General features: G+C 41.9%; 1 protein-coding gene across 1 annotated transcript in view; it reads right to left on the bottom strand.

The window, feature by feature from the left end:
- The window catches only part of ADAMTS2 (ADAM metallopeptidase with thrombospondin type 1 motif 2), a 173,437-nt gene that overhangs the window by 46,378 nt on the left and 99,936 nt on the right, over positions 1–27,123 (bottom strand). Inside the window, exons 4-5 of the mRNA XM_063413222.1 lie at positions 12,939–13,141; positions 2,017–2,100 (exon numbers count right to left, since the gene is read on the bottom strand). Of these exons, the coding sequence (XP_063269292.1) occupies positions 2,017–2,100; positions 12,939–13,141 (287 nt within the window). The remainder of the gene's footprint in view (positions 1–2,016; positions 2,101–12,938; positions 13,142–27,123) is intronic.

A 27,123-nucleotide genomic window follows, 5' to 3' on the forward strand; every position in this document is an offset into this window, starting at 1 on the left:
GTCCTCTGATCAGGAACTTTAAAAACATGAACAGAAAAGGATATATTCTTATACAGTCATGGCATGTAGGTTCACACCTTATAAAGTAGAGGAGCTCTGGAATTATATATATTTTATATACTTTTTTCCTATTTTGAGAAAGCCATAGATTGTCTTTCATGTGAACAAGAATCAGATATGGAAATGCAAGAAAAATTATCTTTGGGGCAAGCTTGGGGTAGCAGAATTATTCCACTGAAACCAGCAGGACAGCTCAGAAACTAAAGCATTGTCCACTGCAGATTGCGGATGTAGAATCCAGAAGCAAATTACACAGACCTGCAAATGCTACTTCTGTGATGTGGCCAGAGACCCACCAAGAAATGATGACTTCTGTCCTCCACCCCAACTCTCCTCTCTAAAGAAGAGGAAACTGATAACTTTCAAACTATAAATGGACTTTCAAACTATAAAAGGCTTTGCTCTTCACAATAAAACAAAGATCCTTAAGAGGGAATGATGAGTGCTGTAGCCACCTGGAAGCTGGCAGAAATAACCAGAGCTCACACTGAGGTAGATCTACAGTGCTAAAGATGAATAATAATAAACACATAACAATTATGAAATATCCATGAACTAAGGACTGCAAAGAAGTGACTAGCCCAGGTAATAATTCTGCTGGCTTTCACCACTATTGCAACATCAGATTTGTACGAGATTCGAAAGTCAATTTGCAATCAAATTTTTGCCATTGCAGCAATCAAAAGGATATTTCAATCATTTTGTAATTCAATGTTAACTACACACTCCATGAACTTTCAGTCACAAAATGGCAAATATGACCTTTTTGACCTTTTAATTTAGGACATATCTCTGATTAAGCTTATCCAAAGTGCTTAACTACATCATCATCATCATCACTGCAGGAAAAGCAGAAATGGATTGGTGTGTTTAGTTCTCAGATGGAGAAGCTCCAACAGAAAAATTTAACCTGAATCCAGGTAATCAGTCTCCTGCAGAGTCCAGAGTAAACCTGAGCGCTCCCTCATTTGTACCAGGGAGGAAAATTCTCAGCTGGTGTTGAGCAGGGCAAGCTGGTGAGTGCCAGTGGAGCTTCATCTGCACTGGCTCTTTGCTGACATCATTCCAGCAACTTCCATGAGCAGCCATGGAATCATCCAGAGTCCAGGTTTACTGCATGAACATGGAAACCCCAGCAACTCCAGTCACAGGAAGGGGATTGGACATTAACTCTCTGCTCTGAGCAGCTGGATGCTGCATTGGAGAGCACTAAAATCAAACATCTTTAACCAAAGCAGTTATCAATACACTCGAAATGTCCTGTTCCTGTTTCCATGGAGTCTGATGTTGACTTGGCAGTAACAGGACACAGGTACTGAACAGATCAATACTTTTGAAACCCATTTAACATTTTGTTCCTCTTTACCCAAGTTTTGTCTGTAGGGCAACCCTTTCCACAGAAACTGAAAGAAAGAACACTTGATATTTTTAATTACAGATTTGATCTGCAGAGCTCTTGCCTTCTGGCCCCTATTCCACAGAACACCCATTTAACTTTAAGCACATGTGTAGTTCCACTGATAATAAGCACAAGCATAAATGAGTTCTTAGAAAGAGGCTGTAGCCCTCAGCATCTTGCAGAACTGACCTTGTGTTTACTGTTCCTTACACACAGTTGAACCAAAACATATTGTGTTTTCTTTAGGAACTAACATGTTCTCTATGTTTCATGGACTATTCCAAACAAATCTGAAAAGACAGACTGCCAGAGCTAAGCAGTAACTTCAAATGACACAGGGAAAACCCAGAAGAAATAGAAATTATTCGAAATGTAAAGTTTAAATTATAAACATATATGTATAAAAACATGGAAATTCTTCATATTCATCGACTAGTAAGGATAATATATATGGATTAAAATACAAAACAAATACATGTCCCCAGTAACTGCACTCTTCATAAAAGAATGAAGTCTATAGATATTGATATCCTCAATTTAAATTAACCTTTCCTTACCTTGCCGTAGCTCAGCAGGATTATCCTCACCAAGACAACGTTAATATGAGCACCCAGGGACTCATCATGATAAATTTCATTAACCTGCAAAAGAGTTCAGTGCTTTAACAATGGTAACTATGAAGGCAGTGATACAGCCAGTACCTTTTATGCTCTGTCATTAGGCCAGACACCACTTGGTGATCATATTTAAAACATGAAAAATCCCACTAATGAGAGAGGGAATAGGCTTTTTTTCCAAACTCTGCTGTACTCTCCCAACAGGCCATAATTTAGGGAATCATTTAAAACAAATATATACTCAGAGACTTCAGATTAACAAGTATATAAGTGCCAGCCTAACTGGACTTGGAGGTACCATGGTTCACCCACACGATGCAGCTGAGCTGACCCATGTGTGCCCACTGGAGCCTGGAGCATGGCAACCCAGGCAAAACCCCAAATATCTCTGCTGAGCAGGACCATGCACAGGGAAGGGGATGAGTGAGCAGAGGGACAGCACCTCTCTCCCGAGAGCCATTCACCAGATCAGCTCAGTTGCACCCTGTAACTCCTCCATCTGGGACCCATCACATCACACTCTGCCAAGAGGATGTGCCTCCCCCAAAACACTGGTCAGGCACATGAGCTGGCTTTATTGTGTGTCAAAACTCATCAGTGTTAAACTTTGCAAGTAGAACAAAAGCTACAAAATGCCAGCAAATTAAAATGGTCTTTTTTTTTTTTTAATACCAGAGCTACATAACTGAACACACACATGGGGGAATCACCACAGGAACACTGAAAAGAAAACTGTAAATATTTAGAGTAGAGAATGAAATGCGGATGAATAACAATTACTTAGGAAACACTGCTACAAGCAAGCTGGGCAAATATTAACTGTTAACAAGGCTGATTTAAGTATTCAGTGATGAAGACTGTATGAGACTTGGCCAAATGGCAGGGGTTTAGCTTTACAAATTAGAAGAGGCAGATGAGATCCCTGCAAGGCAAGTTCCTTCCCTAAAACCTCCTTCCCTTCATAAAGGTTGCACCAAACTGAACTGTTTTGCTGGCTGGACCTAGATTTCATTTATTCCTGCAAACTAGATTCATTACTTCAAGCTAATAAATAACTTTCAGGGAACATTTCATTTGAAACATGGTAAATAATGTCCTGCTACTTCAATCAGCCCCAGTTTTAATGGCCCGTATTTTATCACTTCAAAAAACATTAAAATTAAATACATCAGTGTAGGTTTTGCTAAGCAATCCCCACTGACATTTTAAAGTGAATTTTAATTTGTTTCATCAGTATTTTTTGACAGAAGAGCCTTATTTTATGCCTGGTAAGCATCCAAGTTTTCAACAGTCCTGAGTGTCCTGCTGAATGGCAGCTCCAGGAGGAGCTCACACCCTCCAGGGCACCTGGGGAATGTTCTGGGGGATGCCTGGGATGCAGATTTGCTCTGGTTAATGAGCAAGCAGATCCTTGGAGTAAGATGGGGGATGAGGAGCTCCTGGCTATCAGTGGCTTCAGGGGCTTCTGTTTTCATTGCAGGGTAGAAGGAGCTGATTATGTTCAAATCTGCTTTGTAAACAACCCCTCTAGAAATCAGATCATCTCTTTGCATGTTTAAATAAGACTTTAGAAGACTAACTTTATATTCTTATTTTTACTTTGAGTACCATTGCTCAACACAGATTATAAAGAGGTAAGACGTAAAAATGTTTCGCTTTACAAAAATCCTTTCACCCAGAAAAAAGACCCTTGAATGTTGTCAAGGGAGGCAGGGATGTTAATTTGTCTCTCTCCTTGTGTGGTGGGAAGAGAGCACTCAAATCAAGGCTATGAGGTTGAAATAAGCTGTAAATTACCTGTACATGAAATGATTATTAAACAAAAACTGCTGTGTATAGAGGACAGTAAACACAGCATGTAAATAAGTATTTAATTAGTTCATAAAGCATAATCCAAATTGGTGCACACCACTCTCTCATTAACTTCCAGAATTTAACCTAAGCCTCTTTTAACAATCGTTGAGTAACCGAACAACTGTATCGCTGTTGTGTGCCAAAGGGAAACTTGGCTTGAAAAAACTGATGGAACAGAATTAAAACACTGTTTGACTATTCATGCAAATGACATCTAACAAACAAACTGTGAATGAACAAAAAGGCACAAGCACTGTAAAAAGCTGCTTAGTTCTCTTGGGATCCTGGGTTTTCTGCAAGACAGCAGCCCAATTCAAAGCTCTGGGTCTTGGTTTCATTAACAGGGATGAGTCCAAGCCCTCTTCACACAGCATCTTCCTCTGAGCTAAACTGTGGTTTGCTAGGAGTGTCTCACTGCACATGAATAATATGCTGAAATAGATGCTTTTGCTTTTTTTCAGTCTAAATCACACCTATTTGTTTCAGGAAGCTGTTACAGATACAAGATCCAAGCGAATGTTGTGCTCTCAGAGGTTCATGAACATGCACACACTGAAAGGGCCACCACAATCCCCAGCTCAGATTCTCCACATTTACACCTCTTATTTCAACAGGAAAGCAGAGTCAAGGTAATGCAGCTCCATGTATAGGGCAGAAAATGACCAACCAGCCTGTGCAATCAGAAAGCTCCAGGCTTAAGAGCAACTCACAACTTTGAAACTCAGTGTTTGAAAGAGATAGCCAGACAATGGAGATACATGTTCAGATGTCTGTGCAATAAATACACACAGCTGTGGAAAAGAGTGCAAGTACTTTTCCAGCACTGCACCTCCATGTACTTCAGCAGGACATCCTGCTTTGTATCAACAGAAGAAAAGCCTTCTCCTGTTGTTCTTACATCAGTAAGTCTAAAATTAAGTTGCTGCATAGGAGAAAAAAAGTACACAGAGAACATCCCATAATCACAACTCCTGAACTGAAGGCAGTGAATGAATTCAGTCTTGATAGATGTCCCATAGTGATTCAGCATTTATAGAGGGTGATGAAGAAGGCTGGGTGAATCTCAAAGAATTCAAAGCACAGTGAAACACTGTAAAGAGACTTTCATCAAGCTATTCTAGTTCGCTAACTATTTTGGGATATCTTTGGTTTCCTTTTTCTGGGATATTTCAAAAGAAAGCATGCATTTCTATTTAAAGTTTCTGTGTAGAAATCAGGCTGGCACAGATTGGTGCTACATAAGAAAAACAAAGACTTTATTTACTTTTTTCATCTGTCCCTCTCTGCTAATTTTATAATTCTCCTGCCTTGAGTAAGTTTCAAGTCAGCACAGTAAGCACATAGAATACATCAAAAAGCTAAAGGCAAGCCAAGCCTGTGAGGTGCCTCATGCTTTGTAAAAGAAGCACTGGGAAGTTTGGATTACTGAGCAAGGCATGGCCTGATCCTAAAAGGGAATTTTGAAAGCTCCTCTAATACAAATAGTAATCAACAGCCTGTAGTTCTGCTAGTCTTGGTGCAGAGTGGGTTACCTGCTGATAGAGCTGGCAGGATTTTTAGGCAAAGTCAGGTGGTTCCCTGGATCCCTCATTAAACCAAAGCACCACAGGAGAATAATCTGCATATTCTGGCAAATCATCAGCAAACTCATTCATGCAGTTTGAAGGAGTTCCCAGCCTTGCAGAGTTTGTTAGTATCTGCTATGGATAAGGCAGATCATTCCATCACAGTGCAGCTCCTGAACCATAAACCATCAGGTTTGTCCCAAGGCAGCTCCGTGGATCCTCCTCACGCCTGGGTGAGTGCCTCTCCCCAGGGCTCCTCAGCACACACCCCTGCTGGACATCTCATAGCTTCAACCCTGGGCTACATCAGCATCAAACAGCTCTGACCCAGCAACAGCAGCCATCAGAGGGCACATCTGACCATTTGGAGAGGGCACAAACCAAGAGTCATCTGGTTTTGCAGCCACCACAAACTGCTGATCCATCCAAGCTGATTAGCCTGCTCTTTGATCACCCAGCATCCTTACACAACTACTGCTGCAGAAACTACTGATGGCTACGTGCTCCAGGGCAGAGCTGGGACCATGTGTGGATCTCTGCCAGAGCAATACTGGAAAGGCTGGGGAGCATCAGCTCCTTCCCTGTGGGATGGCAGAGCTCCTGGCAAGCCATTGTCAGAGCCCAGCCTGAGAAGCAGCTCATTCATCAGATCATAATTATCTGCAGCAAAGCCTCGGTGCCTGGTGGGCATCCAGTGATTGTCTATTTCTGTAAGAAACGTCTGGTTTGAATTACAGGACAGGAACCAGAAATGTCATGGTGGATACCGAGCACAAACGTCTGTAATCTGAGCCTCCCAAAAGCATTCCCCTCTCACTTTATTTTTCTGTGGTCCCACTTCAAACACTACACTGTGATCTTCGATTTTCATCACCTTTTTTATGCGTTTGGAAATCCCAAATGAGCATTTCTGACATTCCCAAAGCTTTATGTTAATCCCACAGGAATATTATTACATCAGTTCCTCTAGGGGATGTACTGTGGTCACATAGAAAGCCATAAGGCAAAATCAAGGACTCCTTGTCTCCCTTTCTAGTCCTTACAAGGCATTTCCTCATTTCCTCAGAGAGGAACTCCCTTTTTTTCCTGAAATCTTTGTTGAGCATCACAAGGAAAAAAGAAGAATGAAAGCATACAACACACATGAAACTTAAAGGTCAAACTGTGATCTCACATTTGGAAAACATCAATCATTCTGCTCAAAACCAGGCAGTTTTAGAAGAGCTTGGCAATGTACATTGCAAAACAGAGATAAGAATCTCGCATTTTCTATGCAAATATGAGTCTGAGCCCTGATTTACCTTCCCTAGCATCAGAGTCAGTAGGTGTTACTAGGTCCAAGTTAGCTGCTTCTGATCAAAATGAAAAACATTCTCCAGCAGATGTGTTGGCAAGGCACTAGGTAGCTTCATGTTACGGGTCTCTATCTCATCTTCGACTCTAACATTGGCTTTAGAAAGGTCATAGACTTTGTTTTCTGACTTCATGACTAATTTATTTTTCTTAGTTCCTCCCGCAGGCTCTTGGAACTTCTCATTCCTGCTCATGAACCACTGCTGTGAGAAGTTGCTCTAAACACTGTAAATTACCTTTGCACCAACAGATTCAGTATTTTTTCTGAATTACTGTCTCAAGATCATGTTAATAAAATCCACTATAGCATCATAAAATAATTAAGCAGATTGATTTATCACTTTAATACAAGGGATAGGGGTGTGGTATCCAAGTAATAAATATGGTGACCTCTTCAAATCTAAATGGTTTGGTTAAGAAAAGCATCCAGAATTTGAAAGCTGATCCTAATTATCCACACTCCATCACAAAAACCACACTGTCACAACTCAGAAGCCCCTGGCTGAAACTTTAGTGGCTAAAGCTCATGTTGGCATTTGGAGTAAAGGAAAAAGTCTATCTTTTAACAGTACCTACCCCTACCTTGAGGACAGTACCAAAACCTGTGTGATAGGGCAGAAAGGCACATTACAGGTACCAATAATGAGCAATGCTCACCTAATTGACACTGGGAATAATATCCCTGTGAAAATGAGCACAACCTGCAAGAGTTCTGAGAGGGTTTTTCTTGCAGGAGCCCCTGAATGCCCAAGCACAACTACAGCTTCCACTGTAGGGTGGCAATCAAGATAATGAACAAAAATAACCTCATGGAAGCCTCTTCAGACACTGCTCACACCAGTCACAGCTACTGGTTTATAATGAACAGTCAAAATGTGGAGTTAACTCACATACATATGTTTAAACTTTCAAACAAGCTGTAATTCAGCTATGGGCAGCTGAAGTCCCTCAGATGAATAGAGTTTGACTTACATTTGTTATTTGTGGAACTTCTTAGAGTTAGTTCAAATTTAAAGTGCGCATATTAAAATAAACTGATTTTAAATAATGAGCAATGGAGCTTATGAATTATTTAATTTTCAAAAATCCAGTCAAATTCTACATTATTGAACTATCCTTGCTGTCTAAAAGAAATGCTTTTTAGTTTAAAAAGCATGATTCTGAAGACAGGGAGCACCATTATTTCAATGTATTCAATCATCACTTTCTTTTTAGCAGCTTGAATTAGACATGCTTTCAGGTTTTTATCCAATTGTCAGTTAGAAACCGATGGCATTTCTGCCCTTTCCTCTCATTAGGGACTTGCTGTTCTGTACCTGCAAATCTTCATCCCTCATCAGGCAGAGATATGAGAGCAGAAATCTCATCTGTAATAGTAGTATCATGTACATCCTATTAAAGAGGACAGATAACACATTCAGCAGCGCCTCAGGGCCACAATTTCAAAGACATGTGTAGTGCTGAAAGATGCAGGTGAAAGACTCCAGGGACTTTCCAAAGCCCCCAGCTGCATAACTCTCATTGATTTCAGTTATTCAAATGAAAAGTTGTTTAATGTATTTGTTCTGGAGTTGAAGTTTCACTTGAAGGCTGGGGGATACATAATCCCATGAGCTAATTTTTAATACTGATTCTCACCAATTTCAAAGGCAGGTAAATGACTAAATACTCAGATAAATCTACCCCAGAGTGAGGCATAATTCTTATTTAGGGTCTATCTCCCTTTGAAATAACAGCAATTAGGCACTTAGCTACTTTGAGGAGAAGGGCTTTAGTATCACAAATATTTTGGCCATATATCCATTACATGAATATGTATAAATATTTTAATATCAGCCCTTTTACAGTAAAGGAACAGAAAAGAAATTGAAGATTTTTACCCCTGAAAATTGCTTAATCCTGGAAACTACTCTTAAGAGGGTTATGGAACAGAGAATTTCAGCACCAAGACTGGGTACCAACAACACCCATTTCAGAATCAATGAACCCTTTAGGTTGGAAAAGCTCATTAAGATCATTAAGTCCAACCATCAACCCCAGCACTGCCAAGAATAACACTAAACCATATTCCCAAGCACCACATCAAAATATCCTAAACATCTCCAGGGAATATTGATTCCATCACTTCCCTGGGCAGCTTGTTTCAGTGCTTGACAACCATGAAGAGATTTTTCCAAATATTCAATCCAAATATCTCCTGGAGCAACTTGAGGCCATGTCCAGATCCCACTGGAAGCCTTCCAGCCCTCAAGATCAACACTCCCATCCACCTTGGTGTCACCTGCACATGAACTGAGGAGTCACTCAATTCCCTAAACCAGATCAGTGATGTTGAACACTGCTGGGAACTGGGGAACACCACTTTGGGACAGGTCACCAACTGGATTTGGTTCCATTCACCATCACCCTTTTGACTTGACCATGCAGCCAGTTTTTTATCCTGTGATTAGTGCACACATCCAAGCCATTCAGCCCAACAACATCCAGTCAGCACCCTTCTCCTCCTCCCAGAGCATCCAGCAGTGAGAACTTTTTCTTTCCCAAGCAACAAGGTAATTCTCCAATGCCACTTCTAGCCTTGCACTTTTCTAGTATTTTCCAAACAATTGTATAAGCAGGAACAATTACTGGGGGTTTGAGATGCTTTCTTGCTGAAATTGAATTACCTTCTATGTTCTTGAGTAACCACAGAACTACGAGATTCCACCCAAATATCTCTCCTCGGTGGAAATGCTCCTGCATGCTATAAATACGAAGTTAATTTGTGCAATGTGTGGGCTGCTTGAAAATGCAGAGGACTGTGCAGGCCAATATCCATCCCAGGAAAAAACACAGCGTGACGTACAAATGAAAATGGTGCAAGCGAGAGGCAGCCGAGGGTCTCTGAAGCAAAAACAATGGCACATTTTCCAAAACTGACTGAATGTCCCAACGGTGCTGAGCAGGGAAAAGAGAGGAGGTCAAGAGAAACCAGAGTTTTGTCAGAGGAAATGACTGGAGGATGAAAAAGGGGAGGCATGAGGCCGAGCTCACTGCAGTGGAACGGCTGGCGCACAGTCAGGCGATACGTGGCTGCAGCCCAACATGTTAAAAATCCTCTGGCATCCATCACCATTTGTTTGGGAGTGACTTCATCTCCAAACTTTGGGATAAATATTAGCACAGCTATTCAAGATAGCCAGGACACTCAGCCCCTGTTTTTTCTCACTTCATGGCTTTTAGGTGTGGACTCTAACACATCACTTAAGCTGCATAAAACAGATTTTACTGAATTTACAGTCATTGCACTGGGCTAGAAAAAAAAAATTATTGTTTTGATTGGGTTGGTGGTAGGGTTCCACCCAAGATCACTGGGAAAAGTTAGTTAAGGACAACTGCTCACACCATCACACACAAGGAGCTCAAGCACAGTGGGAGAAGCAGCCATGCTGGGAATTGCTTCTGGGAAAGTAATGTCTTGCCCAGGAGGGACAATTCACCTTAGATTTATTTCATTTTTGGAACATCAGAAATTCAACTGTTTGATCACCTGTTTTATCTCCAGTAAATATCTTCACTGTTATTTTATTTTGTAACCATGAATTCTTGATTTTATGCTTACTACCTTGTTGCCATACAAAGCTAATTGATTCTATGCCTTATTACTACAGTAAGCTAATTGATTACATCCTAAACCCAGCAGAGTACACACAATCTGATGGTTATGAGAGGATCTCTGATTAGATTTTAAAATACAGCTGGAATTGTTTGTAGCTGTCTCCTCTTTTTCAGTGACCTTGGCCCTACACATCTCATCAGAAATGCACTGCATACATGTGACCCCTGACAGCCACGGACCCCAAGGCCTTTTATGGTAAGCTCATTTTCTAAAGGAAAACCCCCAACTAGTCAAAGAGGTAAAAGAGAGGGCAATGGGGGAGTCACTGTGAATCTCAGGAAAGGAAACCAAAGCCATGTTCTATTCAGAATTACACCTTGCACCCACCTAGCAATGAGGGTAAGAGCTGGAGCAGCCCTGCTGAGGGGAAGCAGAGGTTCTGCAGTAACAAACCCCTCTCGCCTCTTTGTGCTGGAGCTGCAGACAGGACATCATTCACCCCTCTGCTAAAATCCAGACTCCAGAAACCAGCTGAGTTTTGAAGGAAAGAACAGGACAACACTGATGACTGCCAGCGACTACCCAGAGCCTTTCAAGAGGCTTTGGGGATTTCAAACAGCCCCTTGAATTTGGGCACAAGGCACGGGACACATCCTCAGTCCCCAAAAGACATGTTTCTACCTCAGAGCTCTCAACAGAACAATCCTGCCTATGCCAAGAGCTGCTGTGCCCTGTGGGGATGGTTACACAGGCTGCACTTTCTAAACCACTTGCAGAGACAGGCTGCTGAAGAGTTGTTATTTCTTGCAATTTGTGTCTCGGATGGTTTACTAAAATTAGGAAGAAGTATATTCCAGAGCTGGAACATTTATGGCCTCTTTACCATTACTGTATATTTTAATTCTTAAAAATAGATTTAAGTGACATGATAAGTAAAGAGTCCTGCTTAATCTATTTTGGCCTGTTTGCCACATTCCTGGTTTGGCCTGTTTGACTTGTTAATTTAGAGATGCATAAAACCATCTGTTTCACTGTGGACTTTGTTTTAAGCCTCAGAGGAAACAAACCACACAAATAAATGAAATTCACTATGTCATTTCTGTTAGAATATATGCATTTACAGCCATCAGAGCAGACACAAGTACCCCATAACTCTCATGTCAGGGCAGGTTTTTAACTATTTACAATGCTGTTATAAAACGTCATAACTGAATTTATGTCACGCAAGGGATTTTCTTAAATTGTATTCCACCTCTCATTTAGAATGAAAAACAGTGATATTCTGCACATTGCTAAAACAACATAATAAAGAAAGAAAAAAACCAAGCTTCATAATTAAAAAAATATATCTTGGAAAAACTACATCCCAGACAAATCTACCTAATAGCCTGGATTTCTGCCCCTGTGGTTTGCAAAGTGAAAGGAGTCATCTCCAGGCTCATCCTCTTGACACAACTGTAAACTCCAGCAGTCAGACTCCATTTGTCAAAAACTGAGCAGACCTACAATTTTTTACTCAACACTTTTTTAAAAAGAACACACATTCACTGAGGCCAAAGCTTTTTCAGAAATGTGTTTTATTGAGAAAATACTCCTGTTCCAGATGGGGAGAAGGAAGAAAGTCATACCCAAATGAGTTGCCTATGAGGGGGGCTACCACTTACTCCTATTTCTTTAGCAAAAGTATAAAATATATTTTGATTTTCATCTGTACTAGGGATGATTTTTCAAGTCTTCATTTTTTTTCCAAAAACTAGTGTCCTTGCTTACTGTCTGGGGTACTAGAGGGCTGCTGCATTGATATTTAGAAACAAAAAGTGATTCTTTCAAACGTAATATTCCCTAGTGCCTCCTTTCATCACTCCTACACTATATAGTCTGTTGAACAGACTATGGTTCTGAAGATTAAATATTTACTAAGGAAACCTAAAGATGTCAGTCATGGAGTAAATACTAAATCAATTTAGGAAGGCTCAGTGTCACACTGCATAACATTTTACTGCAGTGTGAACAAGGAGCAGGGAGGTGACCCAGGACCTAAAGTGGCTGTTGAGAAATCAAAGAATTTAGCAGAGTAGTTTTAAAAATGTAAAAGCCAATTGTAATTTCTGTTAGAACCTTACTTGAAGACAGTTCTCCAAACCGTGTTCCTCAGCAGGAAGCTTAGGTTAAGGGAATATACAGCTAAAACATAATGACTTCCAAAAACCTGAGCCCCTGACCTTGTGTCCCCACCCACCAAAGCAGGACTTTGAACATTTAACAGTCCCACACTCAGCTTCTGTCTTGGCTCCTTTTTCTTTTTCTTTTTTTTTTTCTTTTTGCTTCTCCCCTATTGGATTTTCTGAAAGTGGCCTGGATTTCCCTCCTGGAGCTATTTTATCTCCTGCCACGAGAAAAATCTGTTACGTCTCATTCAAATGGCTTACCCAACCTACAACCCCAGCCCTTTCAGAGCCTTCCCACAGGGCAGCTAGCAGGGCTGTACTCACAATATTCATCAAGGTCAGCAGGTACTTCTGAACGTGTTCTTTCCCGTGGAACTGAACAACTGAGTCATCAACCCCCAGGAGGACCTCGATGTTGTAGTCATCCTCTGTCGCGTGCCTGCGCCAGCGCTGCCGCGCTCTCTGCACCCGCTCCCCAACGAGGCCCAGGGCACTGCCCAGACTGTCCAAACCAGTGAGGTTGGAGCCTGAAACCAAACAGAAAAACGAGTTACCAGCCAGGAGAGGTTCAGGTTTCAGCTCAGATAAATCTGAAGTAGCAGCATTTGTTATGTTCTGAGTGTTACGTAACAGCATCAGTTTCACGAAATGTCAATTAAAAATGACCTAAGTGAGAGAGAAATGTGACCCAAAAGGTTTTTATTTTGCGAAGTAAAAGCAATGCTTTCTACAAAGTAATACTGCATAATAAATACAGGCCCAAAAGAGCAGCAAGTCATACCAATGTCTTGATGGGAAGAATGGAGCTGTCTGCAGTAAAATACTTGTTGCTTAAAAGTACTTCTAACAGAAATATACTGTCCAGGGATCCTGTGCTACCCAAAGAAGCCTCTGTTTATAACAGTTAAAGATAGACATGTGGGTCAAAATCTGATCTTACTGCCCAAATCTGATCTTTCTCCTATTTCAAGGTAAATGCAGCTGCCAGTACAGCCTTTTGCTATTCATGCAGGTACCACCAAACCAGTCCTGCTGGCCTCAACTCTTTAGCCCCTTCCCTAGTTACACACATGCAATCCAAAAGTAGTGCCATGGATCCTATTTATCATCACAGCTCAGCACCACTTTTTAGATATGAGATTAATTAATTTATAGCTGCTTCCATTTTTTTTAACAGCTTTTCATCCTTCATTCCAAATTTTCCATGTCACTTTGTATTACTGCATGTCAAAGACCAACCCACCAGGCACAACAGTTGTCTCCTTCATTCCTGATTATTTCTAACAGTTCCTGTGATATGAAAAGCATGTTCCCTGAGAGGATGGACATGCTTAATGTGGCACTTACCTACTAAACATTAACATAAAACTATGGAATTTTGACATTTCATCCTGCAGGATAACAATGATTAGCATTCATATCATTATTACCATTTGCATTACAAGAGACTAGAATCACCACCGAGAACCTCTTGATTTTAGCAAGTGTCAGCAAAGGTTCACTTAGAGAGGTCAGCAAAGGTGCAGAGAGGGCTGTGGGTTGAGTAAAGGTCCCGATGCTTCATTCACAAAAATATAATGGGAAGCAAAAGGAGGAAGCCCAAGCCATCACCTTCAAACCAGAAATGAGAAATAGCTCTTGGAAACGTTACAGAAGTGGATTCTCCGTTTCCATTTATTGAAGTTTTCGCATCAAAAGTGGCTGCTTGGGAAGGGAATGAGTCACCAGATCACTGGGCTCATTACAAGAACATCTGTGCTCTTGCCTGAACTTCTCTGCCTCAGGCTGCTGTGTCAGCAGGTCCTGAGCAATGCACAGCCTGAGCACAGTCCCCTCAGTTCCCCACTGAGGTGACAACAACACACCGACCTGCACAGCCTCCAGCTGCCATAAGGGACACACACCAGGCATCCCCAATCCCCATGGAGCAATCCCTACTGCCCTGGGCCCCAGGCTGTGCCTTGTGTGGTGAGAAGCTGGTCCCTGTTCTCCTTGAAGAGACCTCCAGGCAAAGGATGGCCCCTGAAAGACACAGCATCCTGCCAGCTTCCAGCAAGCCTCAAGGACAGGCTTGTCCTGAGATCCAAGCTGCAGGGATCTCCTCTGCACGGCACTGGCAGCGCTCCCCTTGCTCAGTGGACACAGAGAAGGTCCCAAGTGCTGGTCCAACACCCCCATGGAGCCCCAGTGTTCTTCTCCCCAAACAGCAACATTTAATGTAGCTAACAAGCACAACCACCACGTTCTCACTGCCAGCCCCAGGGCTCCTGGGGCCATAAGCCTTTAAAATTAGTCTGGTCAGAATCCATGATTCAGCATGAGAATCCATCCCTCACTGAATCCTGCTGTCACTCCCGGAGGGCAAACCAGCCTGGCCTGGCAGCACTGGGGGCAGCTCTTTATCAGGCTCCAGACCTGCCAAGCAGCCAGCTCCAGCCCAGCCTTGTGATTTACTCCACCAGCAAAACTTCAGTGTTAAAATATGCTTTCTAGTAAGCTCAGAAGTAATGACCAAGCCATCACAGTGGAGACTCGCTATGGGGTCATGGGGCAATCATATATTCATGATCTATAAGACAAATCACAGTTACTGTAAAATATAACCATAAATCTTAAAAGCTCTGTAGAAAAGTAAGCCTAGGCCGGCAGAGGCTGCAGGTCATGCCTTCTCTCTGTTGTGCATAAAAAGCTAAAGCAATCAGCAGCAAGGCAAAGCTGTCAGAGCTGCTACTGCAGAACAGCAGTGCTGGGCAGGGGGACAGCCTGAGCCACGCACTGAGGTTGTGGACAGGAAGCTTTGCTGGCTGGGGGTCTGTTATTTGGGTGGGTGATTGGCTGTCAAGGTATTTTGAGCTTTTGTGCTTTCATTTCTCTCCCTTATGTGTCAAACTAACTCGTGGCAGCGTACGTTTATTCCTGCTGTGAGTAAATCAGCCAGAGGCAAAATGTGATCCTGCCATCCTGCAGTGAAAACTGCCTGTCCTCCCTCTTTGCTGCTCACTTCATCACTGTCACACTGTAGTCCCTACAGTCCTGCCAACTCCTGAGAAAAGTTATCAGGAGCTTCCCTGGAAGTCACCTCACTGCCAGTAGGTACCAACCAACCACTTTAAATTTTCTTGGAAGCGTAAAAATTCCACATATACACAATCACCTTCATCCCTCAGCTGCTCCCCTCAGGACAACACGCCCAGAGCTGGGCACTGGCACCTCTGAGGCACCAACCCCATGTGCTTCCCAGCAGAGGGAAAGCCACACTGGCTCCAGCTGGTGCTGGAATCATCCCAAGACCAGAAACGCAGCTCAAAACATTTACAACAGTAGCTGCAACATTTCTGGTTCATATCCCAACTTCCCACCCAGTGCTTTTCCCAGAGGCTGTCCCCAGACAGGCAGGGATGCCTCCACACCCGCCTGACCACAAACCCCACAGAGTCCTCCACTGCTGCCCTGCCTCTCAGGCTCTTGGATGATGAATTGCTGCATTTGCTGGACCATGCAATGTTATTCCCATGTTGGATTTGCTCCTAAATGATCATTACATCCAAGTGAAATTAATACCCGTATCTTAGCAGAGAAGAAGAAAAGCAAAGTTCCATATGCAGTAAATGAGAAATTTGTGGTGTTTTGGCATCTTAGTTAATGTCAGTAACTTTGCTGTATCATTGTACTGCTAACAATATGCTAGAAAAGCTCAAGAGAAAGCACAAAGAACTAAGACACCAAATTCCTCTTCCACATTACATTCCTTCTGATCATCCCTGCACTTTGCACAGTAACATCACAAAAGTAATCCCAAACTGCACTGTTTTACTAAATCATCCAAGACCTCTCCCTCAGATGTCCATTTTCAGCAAATTCAAATTTTGCCAAATCAGCCACTAATTATTTGTGCCAACTTTGTTCTCCATCTCCCAAGAGCAGACACTTGTCATTTGCAGAGCCTCACAACAGCCTGTGTTGAAACCCTCTTGCTCCTGCTAGAAAAAATTCACATTTGTGAAAATTAACCACTCGCAGACAAGTTTCTATTTCTCTCTTTTGCTGCTCATTCAGACTAAATCAAATGACAACAGCATTCCAATGGTTCAACAAAAATCCCTCAAACCCCCTCTTTTTTTCTAAAACCAGCTAAAAACTCAGTGATATTTCAGTAATTTTCTCCTACCAGTGCAGACCATCTTCCAGAGAAGGAATAAAAAAGTGCCCAAGTTGTCAAATAGTGTTGCCTTTGCACATCTTCAGAAGAATTCTCCATCTGCAACAATCTGAGATGACACCACCTTATTTTCTGGGAATTTTTGCCTTGCTCATGAATGTTTGATATCATGTTCTTTATGGAAACCCAATTACATGACATCTCCTGATTCTGCCTCACCCATCATGGCAGGCAAAGCTCAAACAGATGCTCTGAATTACTGAAGCATGAACACACTCCCTGCCATAAAATCTTCCTCTCCCTGTGTTTTCTGTCACTCCCTTTAGGACATCCACCAAATCCACAGTTGCTGGCTCATGATCTCGTTTGGGTTTTTTCATGTCCCCTTTCGAGAAAGCTCAGGAAAATACAGCTGCACCTACAGTACTTATGAAACAACTGGACTTTAACAGTACCAGCCTTAGGGTTCCCCAATCTCACAGCAGCAATATTCTCCTAATAAAGCAGTTTCTAATATTTTATCTCCTCTTTCTGATAGGGAGAAGGAACTTTCTGGCAAGGCCAGAGCAGAGACCAGGATGAGCAGCTGGGAGACTGAACTGTGTGTCATGTTCACAGCCATCATCTGCCGCTTGTCAGCACAGCAACGAGCTGGAATTTCATTTCAATCCTGAGTGTGCAGCATTCAGACCAGCCAGCCACCATTGAAATGCAGCTGGTTTGCTGGTGTGGACACTTCATCTGTCAGCGTGGCAGCAGACGAATGCCTGAGCCGACTGCTGAGCACCTTCTCTGCAGCCACACGAGGATCGGCGCCTCTGATCTGCTGCTTTGCCACTCATCTCCATTCCTGGGACACACTGCTGAAGGAACTCCCAGCTTCCCATGCCTTGCTGCAAGCCACCAGCTTTTGTGTTGTTGTTTTCATGTTTTTCACCGCGGTGACTCAGGCTGAGCCCCTGTGAAGCACAGCTGGAGCCTTCTCTGCCGTGGTGGCAAATCCATCTGTGACAGCACAGGAGCCCAGGCACCCAGCCCTGCTCAGCTGCACCACAGCTGGGACTACAATCCCAGGGCAGGCATCAGCCCATCCATCCCTCAGTGCTGCAAACGCAGGAGGAACAGGCTGTCTGCTGGGGAAGCAGAAGCAGGCAGGGTGGACTTGCTTCAGCTCTCAGCTTCCCACTGCTCAAATACATCTGCACCACTGGAAAAGCACCAAACCCCTCTGACAGCTTGACAGAGAACTGCTCTTTTGGGAATTGCACCTTAAATCACGAGCCATCGTTCAGCAGCACACCCTGCCACTTGGATCCTGTGGGTTTCTCTTGTGTCAGTTCTCTGCAATCAACTGACTCCCTAATTAACCTCCAATTTGCCTGTTCATGCATTTTACCAAAACTCTCATTTGTCTTCCATGGTAAATTGAAGCCCAACCCATAGAGGTTGGAGTCAACAATGAACAGCCATCAGACCTTGGATTTTATCTCCCAGTGATTTATTCTCCCATTTTTAATTTCCTCCATTTGGGATTTTGTTTTTCATTACAGTTGCACACAACCATGTTGTGTTAATTTCATTTCTTAATCAATAGTTTCCATGATTTTTGATTTCTCTTTAAACTTGTTTCTGCTGGTTTAACAGCCATGCTCACCTTCCTCTGCTCTCTGCTTTGTTTTCCAAATGTCCTCTACTTGTCTTTCTTCTCCCCCCTAACCATCCTGCTCAGCTACATTGGTGTTTCATAATTTATAAATCCCTTTCCCATACTACAGTCTGAATTTGGACCCTTCTGCTATAGATCACTCATAAGAAAACTGGGTAAAGCCAGCAGGGAATTAAAATAGGAGAGAGCTTCTGTGAGGTGAAAGCAAATTGAAAACAGCCTAAACAAGTGGAAATCCACAGAGTGCACTGGGTACATGATACCAAGTCAGCTCTGTTTAAAAGGCATCTCCAGGACTTCACTGCCTCAACACAGTTTTAACTTGGAGCTCAGTTTTCATGGGATTCTTGGAATTTGTTGAACCATGGGGTTAGCAATGGCTGCTACTTGGTAAATCCTTAACCAAGAGCAATCACTCCAGCAGAATTCTCTTGAGCAGTGGGATCTAATTCCTCCTCTCACACATTTTTACATAAACCAAAAGTAAGACCACACTGGTAAACTAAAGACTGGGTATGCACCAGACATCCTCTCCAACCTTACCAATCGTTGTCCTGCCCTGACGTGCAGCCATTTAAAAGGAAGTTTTTAGGCTGTGTGCCTTGCTGACCATATGATCTCATTACAAGCTCCCTGCCTCTGAGTTATGGCAATGCTGTTTCTGGTCAAATCACATTTTAACACAGAGCCTGCTCCACCTTTCATATGGCCAGGGGGAGTTTGCCACACCTGTTGGGGTGAGTGGGACTGGGCTCTCCAGAAAGAGCTCTCAGACTGCAGCTGCATGAAGGGCAGCAGATAGAGCAGCTGAATTCCTGGTTGGAATGATCTGGTCCTAATATTTGAAATCAGGAGTTCAAAGTATTTAACAGTATTTCATATAGAGCGCAATTATTGTAAACTTCTTGGGGCAGAACTACTGTCCCCCATTTGCAGAGTGAATGCACATTCTTGCAAACACACAGGCTCAAGCAATGTTCCTTTTTTTCCTTCTCACCTTTGCAACAGCACAGTGACTTTGAAACTTGGGACATGCTCAAGTACCTGCCTGAATCATAAAATCACAGAATGGTTTGGGTTGGAAGGGAACTTAAAGCTCATCCCATTCCACCTCCCTGCCATGAGCAGGGACACCTTCCACTGTCCCAGGTTGCTCCAAGCCCCATCCAGCCTGGCCTTGGACACTTCCAGGGATGAGGCAGCCACAGCTGCTCTGGGAAACCTGTGCCAGGGCCTCCCCACCCTCACAGGGAAGAATTGTTTCTTAATATGCAATCTAACCCTAGATCAGAGAATGAGAGTTATAAAGAAAAACAAAGATGAACCTACCAAAGTTGAAAAATAGAGAAACTGAAGAGGGGGGAAAAAAAATTTAAAAAAAAAAAAAAAAAAAAGTCTTTCCAAAGGATAAACCAATTAGTGCAGTGAAAATGGCCAGGTGGACACAGCACCAAGTGGCCAGGCCAGAGGCACTAAGAATAACCACAGCTGGATGTTGCCAGGGAGATCTTTTTTGACATATCACAACAAAGAGAAAAGATATCACAATACTAAAAAGAGAAGTTGAAAACTAAATTGATCTCATCAGGGCCAGAGTCACACAAAGAATAACATAAAGATGAGAGATAATTGCACTGTCAGAAGATTAAGTGAGAGCAAGGTAAGAGAATACCCCAGGCTAAAACTTTTTTTTTAATGATGAAACATAGTGTGTTAAAATTTTAATTTTTGTCTTACAGCATAATAGTCAAAAAGAGGAAATGAAAGAAATGGCAAACCAGCCAGGAAACCAGTCTGTGTGACCTGGTTGAAATGGAGCTCTCTGAGAACTGAACACAAAAATTTTCCAACAGCCAAACTTATCCTTTGGAAAATTTTCAGCTACAGCCTTGCTAATTCAAACACAGGTTTCACAATTTAGCACCAAATTATGCATGAGCAAAATGTCCAAACTCAGTGCTTAAAAGTAAGCTCAAAAAGGGGCAAAGAAAGCTACTCTAGAAAATTAATTTAGAGGCCAACTTCTAAGTTTCACTGACTTAATTGATTGCATCTGAGAAGTGCTCTCTGGCAAATATTTTGGCAAGTCATTGTAAGCTGGCCTGTACTGCAGAGCCTGTGACTTGCAAAACAAGGTGCCTGATTTATCACACCCCACCCTCTCTGAGAGCCACATCTGGCCTGGGACAAGGGCTGCATCCCCCCAAGCCCTGGAGTGCTCACTGTGCCTGGGCATGGCTTTGCTCTGCCTCGCTCACAGAGCTCCGCGCTCAATCTCATTTGCAGCTCATGCATAATTAATCAAACTGCAGAGTTCACAGGCACTGGGCACAGAGCCACAGCTCCACAGAGTTCCACAGCCCCAAAGGCCCCACCTGAAGTCCCAAAGGCAGGATCAGGAGCTGACCACAACTCACTTTTCCCCACCAGGCTTTAACGAAGTGTTTATGGTCTGTTTGAGTCCAAGCCTGCCATCAAGACACTCAGATGTCCAATCCATATTCCAAGCATGATTAAATTACAGCAAATTAGCACATTAAGTAAGCTGCCAAGCTGACCCCCTGGCTTTGTAGGTGACATGTCTAACAATCCCACTTGCATTTTTAACAGAATGAAATGCCAAGGCATGCTACAGGACCTGAATAACAACAGATTGTATGGGATGGCAGTTGTCTTTCCATAAGCCAAGTATCCCACAAGAAAGGGAAATGAAGTTTAATTACAGTTCAAGAAAATAACATTAAAAAATGCACAGGTAACAAAAGTCAAATTCCTAGCCAGGGTAAGATGAGGGAGGAAAGGCAAAGAAATATATAAAATAACCATACATCATTGGAAATATTACTGAAAAATAATGACTGAAGCAAATATGTGTCTTTCCTACACTTTTTAGCGATAACCTAAAGTCTTGTATTTTGGTAACATTTCAAAGTAGAATTATTCCATCCTTTTAAAATGCCAGCACTTTTCTCAGTTATAAAATCTCACAAAGTTGTAAATTATACAATTGAATGTTCTCAATGTCAAGTAGAATACAAAACTCATCAGTGTAAATAATGTACAGCAAAAATGACAATGCAAACAGATCCTGTTTCCTACATAATCATAATGATCTTTTAATTAGACAAAGTAAACAGTCTGCTCATTTCACCTTGTGAAGAAAAGCATAGGAAGAAAACTTCCCAAATTCTAAGATAAAAAATGTCTGCATTTTGCAATACCAGTGAGTTCAAGAGACTTCTTGTACATCTCAAAAAATTTTGCCATAAATCAGCAGTCAGACAAAAAGAAAGGAAAGAAGTTAAATTGAGTATTACAAGAAGAAAATCTCATCTGGACAGGCTGAGCAAAGGCAGGGCAATGCACGATGCCTTGGCTACTTATGCTGGAAGGATTTAAAATTGAGAGAGAAGGAATTATAATTTTACCTATGTTTTGAAAATATCCTTGTTGCTAAATCTGCTTGGACCTTCTGCACTAACAAATGCAGCTGCAATTGATTAGAGACTGCAGGAAAGGCAAAACTCACTTGGAGGATGCAGGAATTCCTTAAACTTCAAAATGCCGGTAAAAACCCCTGAAAGAGAGAATCAGTCTCTGCTCCAGTGAAAGCACATGAGGTTTAGTCCCAAGGCATTTCAAAATCAAGGGCAAAGGCTTCTTTTGTTATTTGTACAAGAGCTCTGAATTTGTCAAGCCCTACAAAAGGCAAACTCTGAAATGCTGCCCTCGTATTGTGGTGGGTGGGAGATGGGTCGTGGCAACGACACAGAGATGCTTTAAACGGGCAGTCCTCTTCATGAGCACGGACTGGGGCTGGAGAGAGGGGAAAGGAAGGTGGGGAGGAAGCAAAGAGGATGAATGGGTGCAAGGACAACAAAACCCTCTGGGGAAAAGGCAAATTTAGAGGCAGAAGTTGAGGACACAAATGCCAAAGAGGAAAGTGAAAAGAAGTCACTGTTGGTTTTCTGTAGTTGCCCACTGGCCTAGGAAAGCAAAGCCAGGGCTTCCTGCCACATCCCACTCCCCATCCCTGAAAGCCCTAAAACAGCCCCTGAGCTTCAGGGAACACAGGGACAAATGCCAGGGTTTGCCAGGCAAACCATCTCCCCAGCACCTGCAGGCAGGGCTTTAATGTTCCTTTCTCAAGATAAATTTAGCATTAATATCTGGGAGCTTTAGAGGGATTAGAACAGGTCAACATGCATTTATTTATTTTTCTGGCAGGTCCAAAGTATTTTTAATTCCTTTCAGATCAAATGGACTTGAATACTGAACTTTTTTTTAAAGTGAACAAACAAACACAACAGTTCATCTGAAATCAAGTTTTACTCATTTGATATGAAATCAAGCATTTGAATGCAGAGAACCATTTAAAATTATAAGATATCTCAAGGGAAAGGAGGGAGATGGTTTGTTTGGAATGCACTGTCATGAAACCCCTCTACATTTTCAGGATTTTTCCTTCTTTATCGATGTGAAGTTCAATGAAAAATTCAGGACTTTATCACCAGAATAAAAAATTTCACCCAACTCAACTGTAAGTGCCAAGACTAAAAGGAGTTTCCATTTCCTCTTTCTACCATCTACCCTCCTTCCTCCAAAGGAACGATCATCATTTCAGGACCTCTGTATTTTTGTTGGGTTATTCACATATTATTGATCAACAAGCTGTACTCAGCACTGACTGGCTTGTCCTTCAAATTGGCCTGTAGCCTAATCAAACTCAGGTCATTTTTCTACTAAATGAGATGTAGTTGGTAGGATGTAGTGCTCCTTGGCATGCAGCAGACAACTCTCCTATAGGGACAAATCAGACCCACCTCAAAATAAAAGCCTTTCAAGAATTAGGTAGCAAGAAATTTATCTCCTGAATTAAAGATATCATCTTCGTGCAAATAAGGCTTAAAGTGGTCAGAAACTGCATTTGTATTCCCTTTGCAGAGTGCTATAAAATTGCTTTAATAGTAATGACTGCTCTGCTCTTAGTACTGAGCATGAAATCAGACTTTGAAAAGCAAATGCACAATGCTAAGTGAGAAGGGCTGAGAAGTCTCTCACATATAGATATATATATATATATATATACACACACAAATGTATATAGATATACTTAGATGTAATAATGCTAAAATAAGAGAACTGTGTATTTTAACAAGGTACAAAGGTGGGTGGAGGGTTGACGGATGATCAGCTCTCTTGATAGCTAACGTTTCTATTAGAAATGTTTTTAAATCATGTCAAACATTGGAAAACTATCAGAAACAACAGCAAATTGAGATATCAAGTTTTTGTAAACTCAATTAAATTCTCTTTAAATGGTTTTAACCCAGTTGGAAGCTAAGAGGACTAGACAAGCCAATGGATGTTTAAGTGGATGCTGTTAAGGATAAAAGTAGACAGCTGTTCCAAAGCTCCAAGTAGTTTCTACCTTTGGAACTGGAACAGTACTTAAAGATCATTTAGCCTCTAGTCTGTTACTTTTGCATAGTAACAAATGGAAATGTTAAAGCCAAAACCAAAAAAACCCACAAACTTTCAAATTGCTTTAAAAAGAGTTCCTAAAGTAACCAGGAAGTTAACTGAAAGCAATGCTGACATACATGGTAAAGGCTTCCAGTAATTAACACATCCTCTCTAAAACTGGTAAAAACGGAGTCACTCCAGACCTGAGTTCCTGCAATGAATTATGGGTTTTACCCAAATACTGGACTGGATTAGTTGAACTCTATCTCCTGTTTCCATCTGGTTAAGAACTGGCTAACCAAGCCACTCCTAGTCTACCTGATTGTAAGATACCTGTGATCAGTTGAACAACAATCACAGGGAAAAAACAGAAATACAAAAACCTTCCACGAACCATCAGCTGCAACACCACAGTTTATGTTCCATTTTGGGAATCAAGAAGTAAAAAGATGTCCATGCGTATATTCATCTTCTTTATTCTTCCAAAAACCTAAACGTTTAGGTAATAGATCATAGAAACTCTGATAATATTAATTATTAATGCAAATTGTTCTAGCAGAAGTAATAACATGGTTCCCTCATTTGCAATCAGAATAGACTCCATCCACTTTCAGTACTTGTTGAGCAAGAGAATATTATTTCTTCAGTGTTTCAACATAGAAATTCTTTATATTTTCCCATTACTCCAAAAAGAAAATTCTACAAAGATAAACAGCAAAGTTAACATTAACTGAACTTACTTCAAAGAAATTAAGTGACATTTGTAGCAAAGGGGGAGCAAGGCTGGAGGGAAAAGTAATATTTTTTGGCAGCTGAAGAAGGCACATATTGGGTGTCAGGGTCTGTCTCTTCAACAGATTATTGTTCCCCAAGAGCAACTTCCTACCTGTCTCCTCAGCAACACAAGTCCCACAAACACAGTCTCCTTCAGTTCACCTATTGTACCTGCTCAACCAGATCTGAGACCATAAATCAGTGCTGAAAAAGAATGTTTTTGAAAGTCATACAAAACAGCATTTACTTGTCCAACAACAGTGCTATTCAGTTATGAAATAAGACATGAAAGTACCACAGTCAATAAAGGCTCTTCTTTGCTGTGGTGCCCTGGAAGCCCCCATGAGTCCCCAACAATTACCTTGGACTTGCAGGACTCTGAATGATCTTGTGCAGTGGGATAGCTGGACATGTATTTATTGAAGCTGACACTAATCAATACCCATCACTTTCTCACTGGTTTCAACTTTATTAGAAAAATGATATCAAGAGCTGCTACTGTCCCAGAGAGCCTCAGAAGAAAGCCAAGGGTTGGTGGCATCCAGCTGCTCTCCTTGCCTGGTTCTCCAGCCTCTCTCAGAGAGCTCCAGGCTGCCTCTCAGTGCAAAGCTTTCCATTTGACTTTCCTACATTTCTCTTAGGATCACAGAATTTTAGTGTATTACTTTTTTGCTCTTTCGAATCTATTTCTGGCTAATCTTCTCTAAAATTTCTGAAGCATTCAAAAGGTTTCTTACATTCTGGTTTTAGTCCAAGGTGCCTTGGTTTCAAATACTGCAGTGCAGCTGGGCAGCTCTTACATTTTGCTGAATAACTGGTTCACCAAAAACAAAGTTGTGATTGTTTTGGAATTTTCAAATCAAATCACAGGAGGGATGGGTGAGTAAAAAAATAATAATAATTAAGTAAGGACTCACATTTCATTTTGGTGAACATATATTCCACAATAAGAAAGTGCTCTACTAGCTCAGGCTACAGCAGAGAGAATGACACAGAATCATAGAACAATTTTGGATGCAAAGAACTTTAAATTTCATCTAGTTCAACCCCCCTGCAGTGGGCAGAAATGGCATCAATTAGGATCCTCTCAGAAAACCTCATCCAGAGTGACCTTGAGTTGTTTCCCAGGATGGGGCATCTGGGACACTCAACCTTGCCAGCACAGGGGTGTTCATCTTCCAGTGACAAGAGCCAGCTCTGCCCTGTGAGGCTCCAAGCATGGCAAAGTCAGTCCATGCCTTGGGTTCTGAAGGCATAATGTGAATTAAAGGAGTTCACAGAAAGAGGCAAAAGGTCGCACCTTGCCAAAGGACTGGAGCCTTTGGGAATTCAACCACAAATACGAGGGAGATCTTCAACCATCCCAGTGAGAGCTTGATTATTTTTTGTAGAGACTGCCTCACTTTAAGCTTTGAGCTTTTAGTCTTGACCTTGACTTCTTGACCATTTGAATGGGAGATTGTTCTCTGACATTAGCAATGGCCTGGCTAAAAATCAGAAAATACCAATTCTGAGCAACCAAGGAAGGAGGGGAGAGGGGCCAAACCCCCACCAAACAAACCCTACTGCAGTGAAAAAAAATTACAATATGAAAAGAGATGAAACAAAGCAGCTTGTGAAGGGAAAAACCTTTAAAAAGTTTTTTTATTTTTTTCTTCACAAAGTGAGAGTGTCACACTGTGGGATGAAATTAGTGCAGCAACCACTGCCCATTGCATGGATTTTAGCTGTCTCTTCTGACCAAAGGTTGGCTCCACAGTGAGGTTTTTATGTTTAGGGGAGATGAATATTCTTGAACAATTCCACTAAAATTGTGGTTTAAAAAATAATCTGGAAAGCCAAGCAATGCTGTGGGAGACAAAAGAGAACACCAGAATTTGGATCACCTAAAGTACAAGGAAAGTTAGCAAAGAACAAATTGTCTGAAGTATTAACCTGACAGGATTATATCTTAACGTCATAAATTTCAGATCCATTTGAAGTCTCTCAACAGAGAAACTAAAGCAACCGATTGAACTTCTTTGTGAAAAGATTTTTAAAACCCCAGAACCTATAGAGTACAGCATGTGGTCTTGCCTATATGTCCCAAATTCATCCAGGGAAACCAACTCCTCTTGCAGAACCCCTAAGTTGCCATTAGTCAGGGAAAACAGGGTAAAAAAAGGACTTTCCTGTGCAGCTGCAAAAGCAGCTCCTGTCTCTTTGTTTCCCAGCCTTCCAGGCCTGGATGTAGCTCAATCCAGACATCACTTCCAGCTAGCAACCTCAGCAAGGCCATGACATGCCCAGGGGCCTGTGAGCAACATCCTGCCCCACTGGTATCAGCACCTTAATTTCAACAGGGACGTGTTTCCACCTTCTCTCTCCTTGCAACTCAGAATAATCTCCAGCAAACCAACCCCCTTCCCCAAAGACAAGTCATGGCAAAACCCCAACAGGTTCTG

The sequence above is a fragment of the Prinia subflava genome, chromosome 16 (assembly GCF_021018805.1).
Source record: "Prinia subflava isolate CZ2003 ecotype Zambia chromosome 16, Cam_Psub_1.2, whole genome shotgun sequence".
In the NCBI taxonomy this organism is placed as follows: Eukaryota; Metazoa; Chordata; class Aves; order Passeriformes; family Cisticolidae; genus Prinia; species Prinia subflava.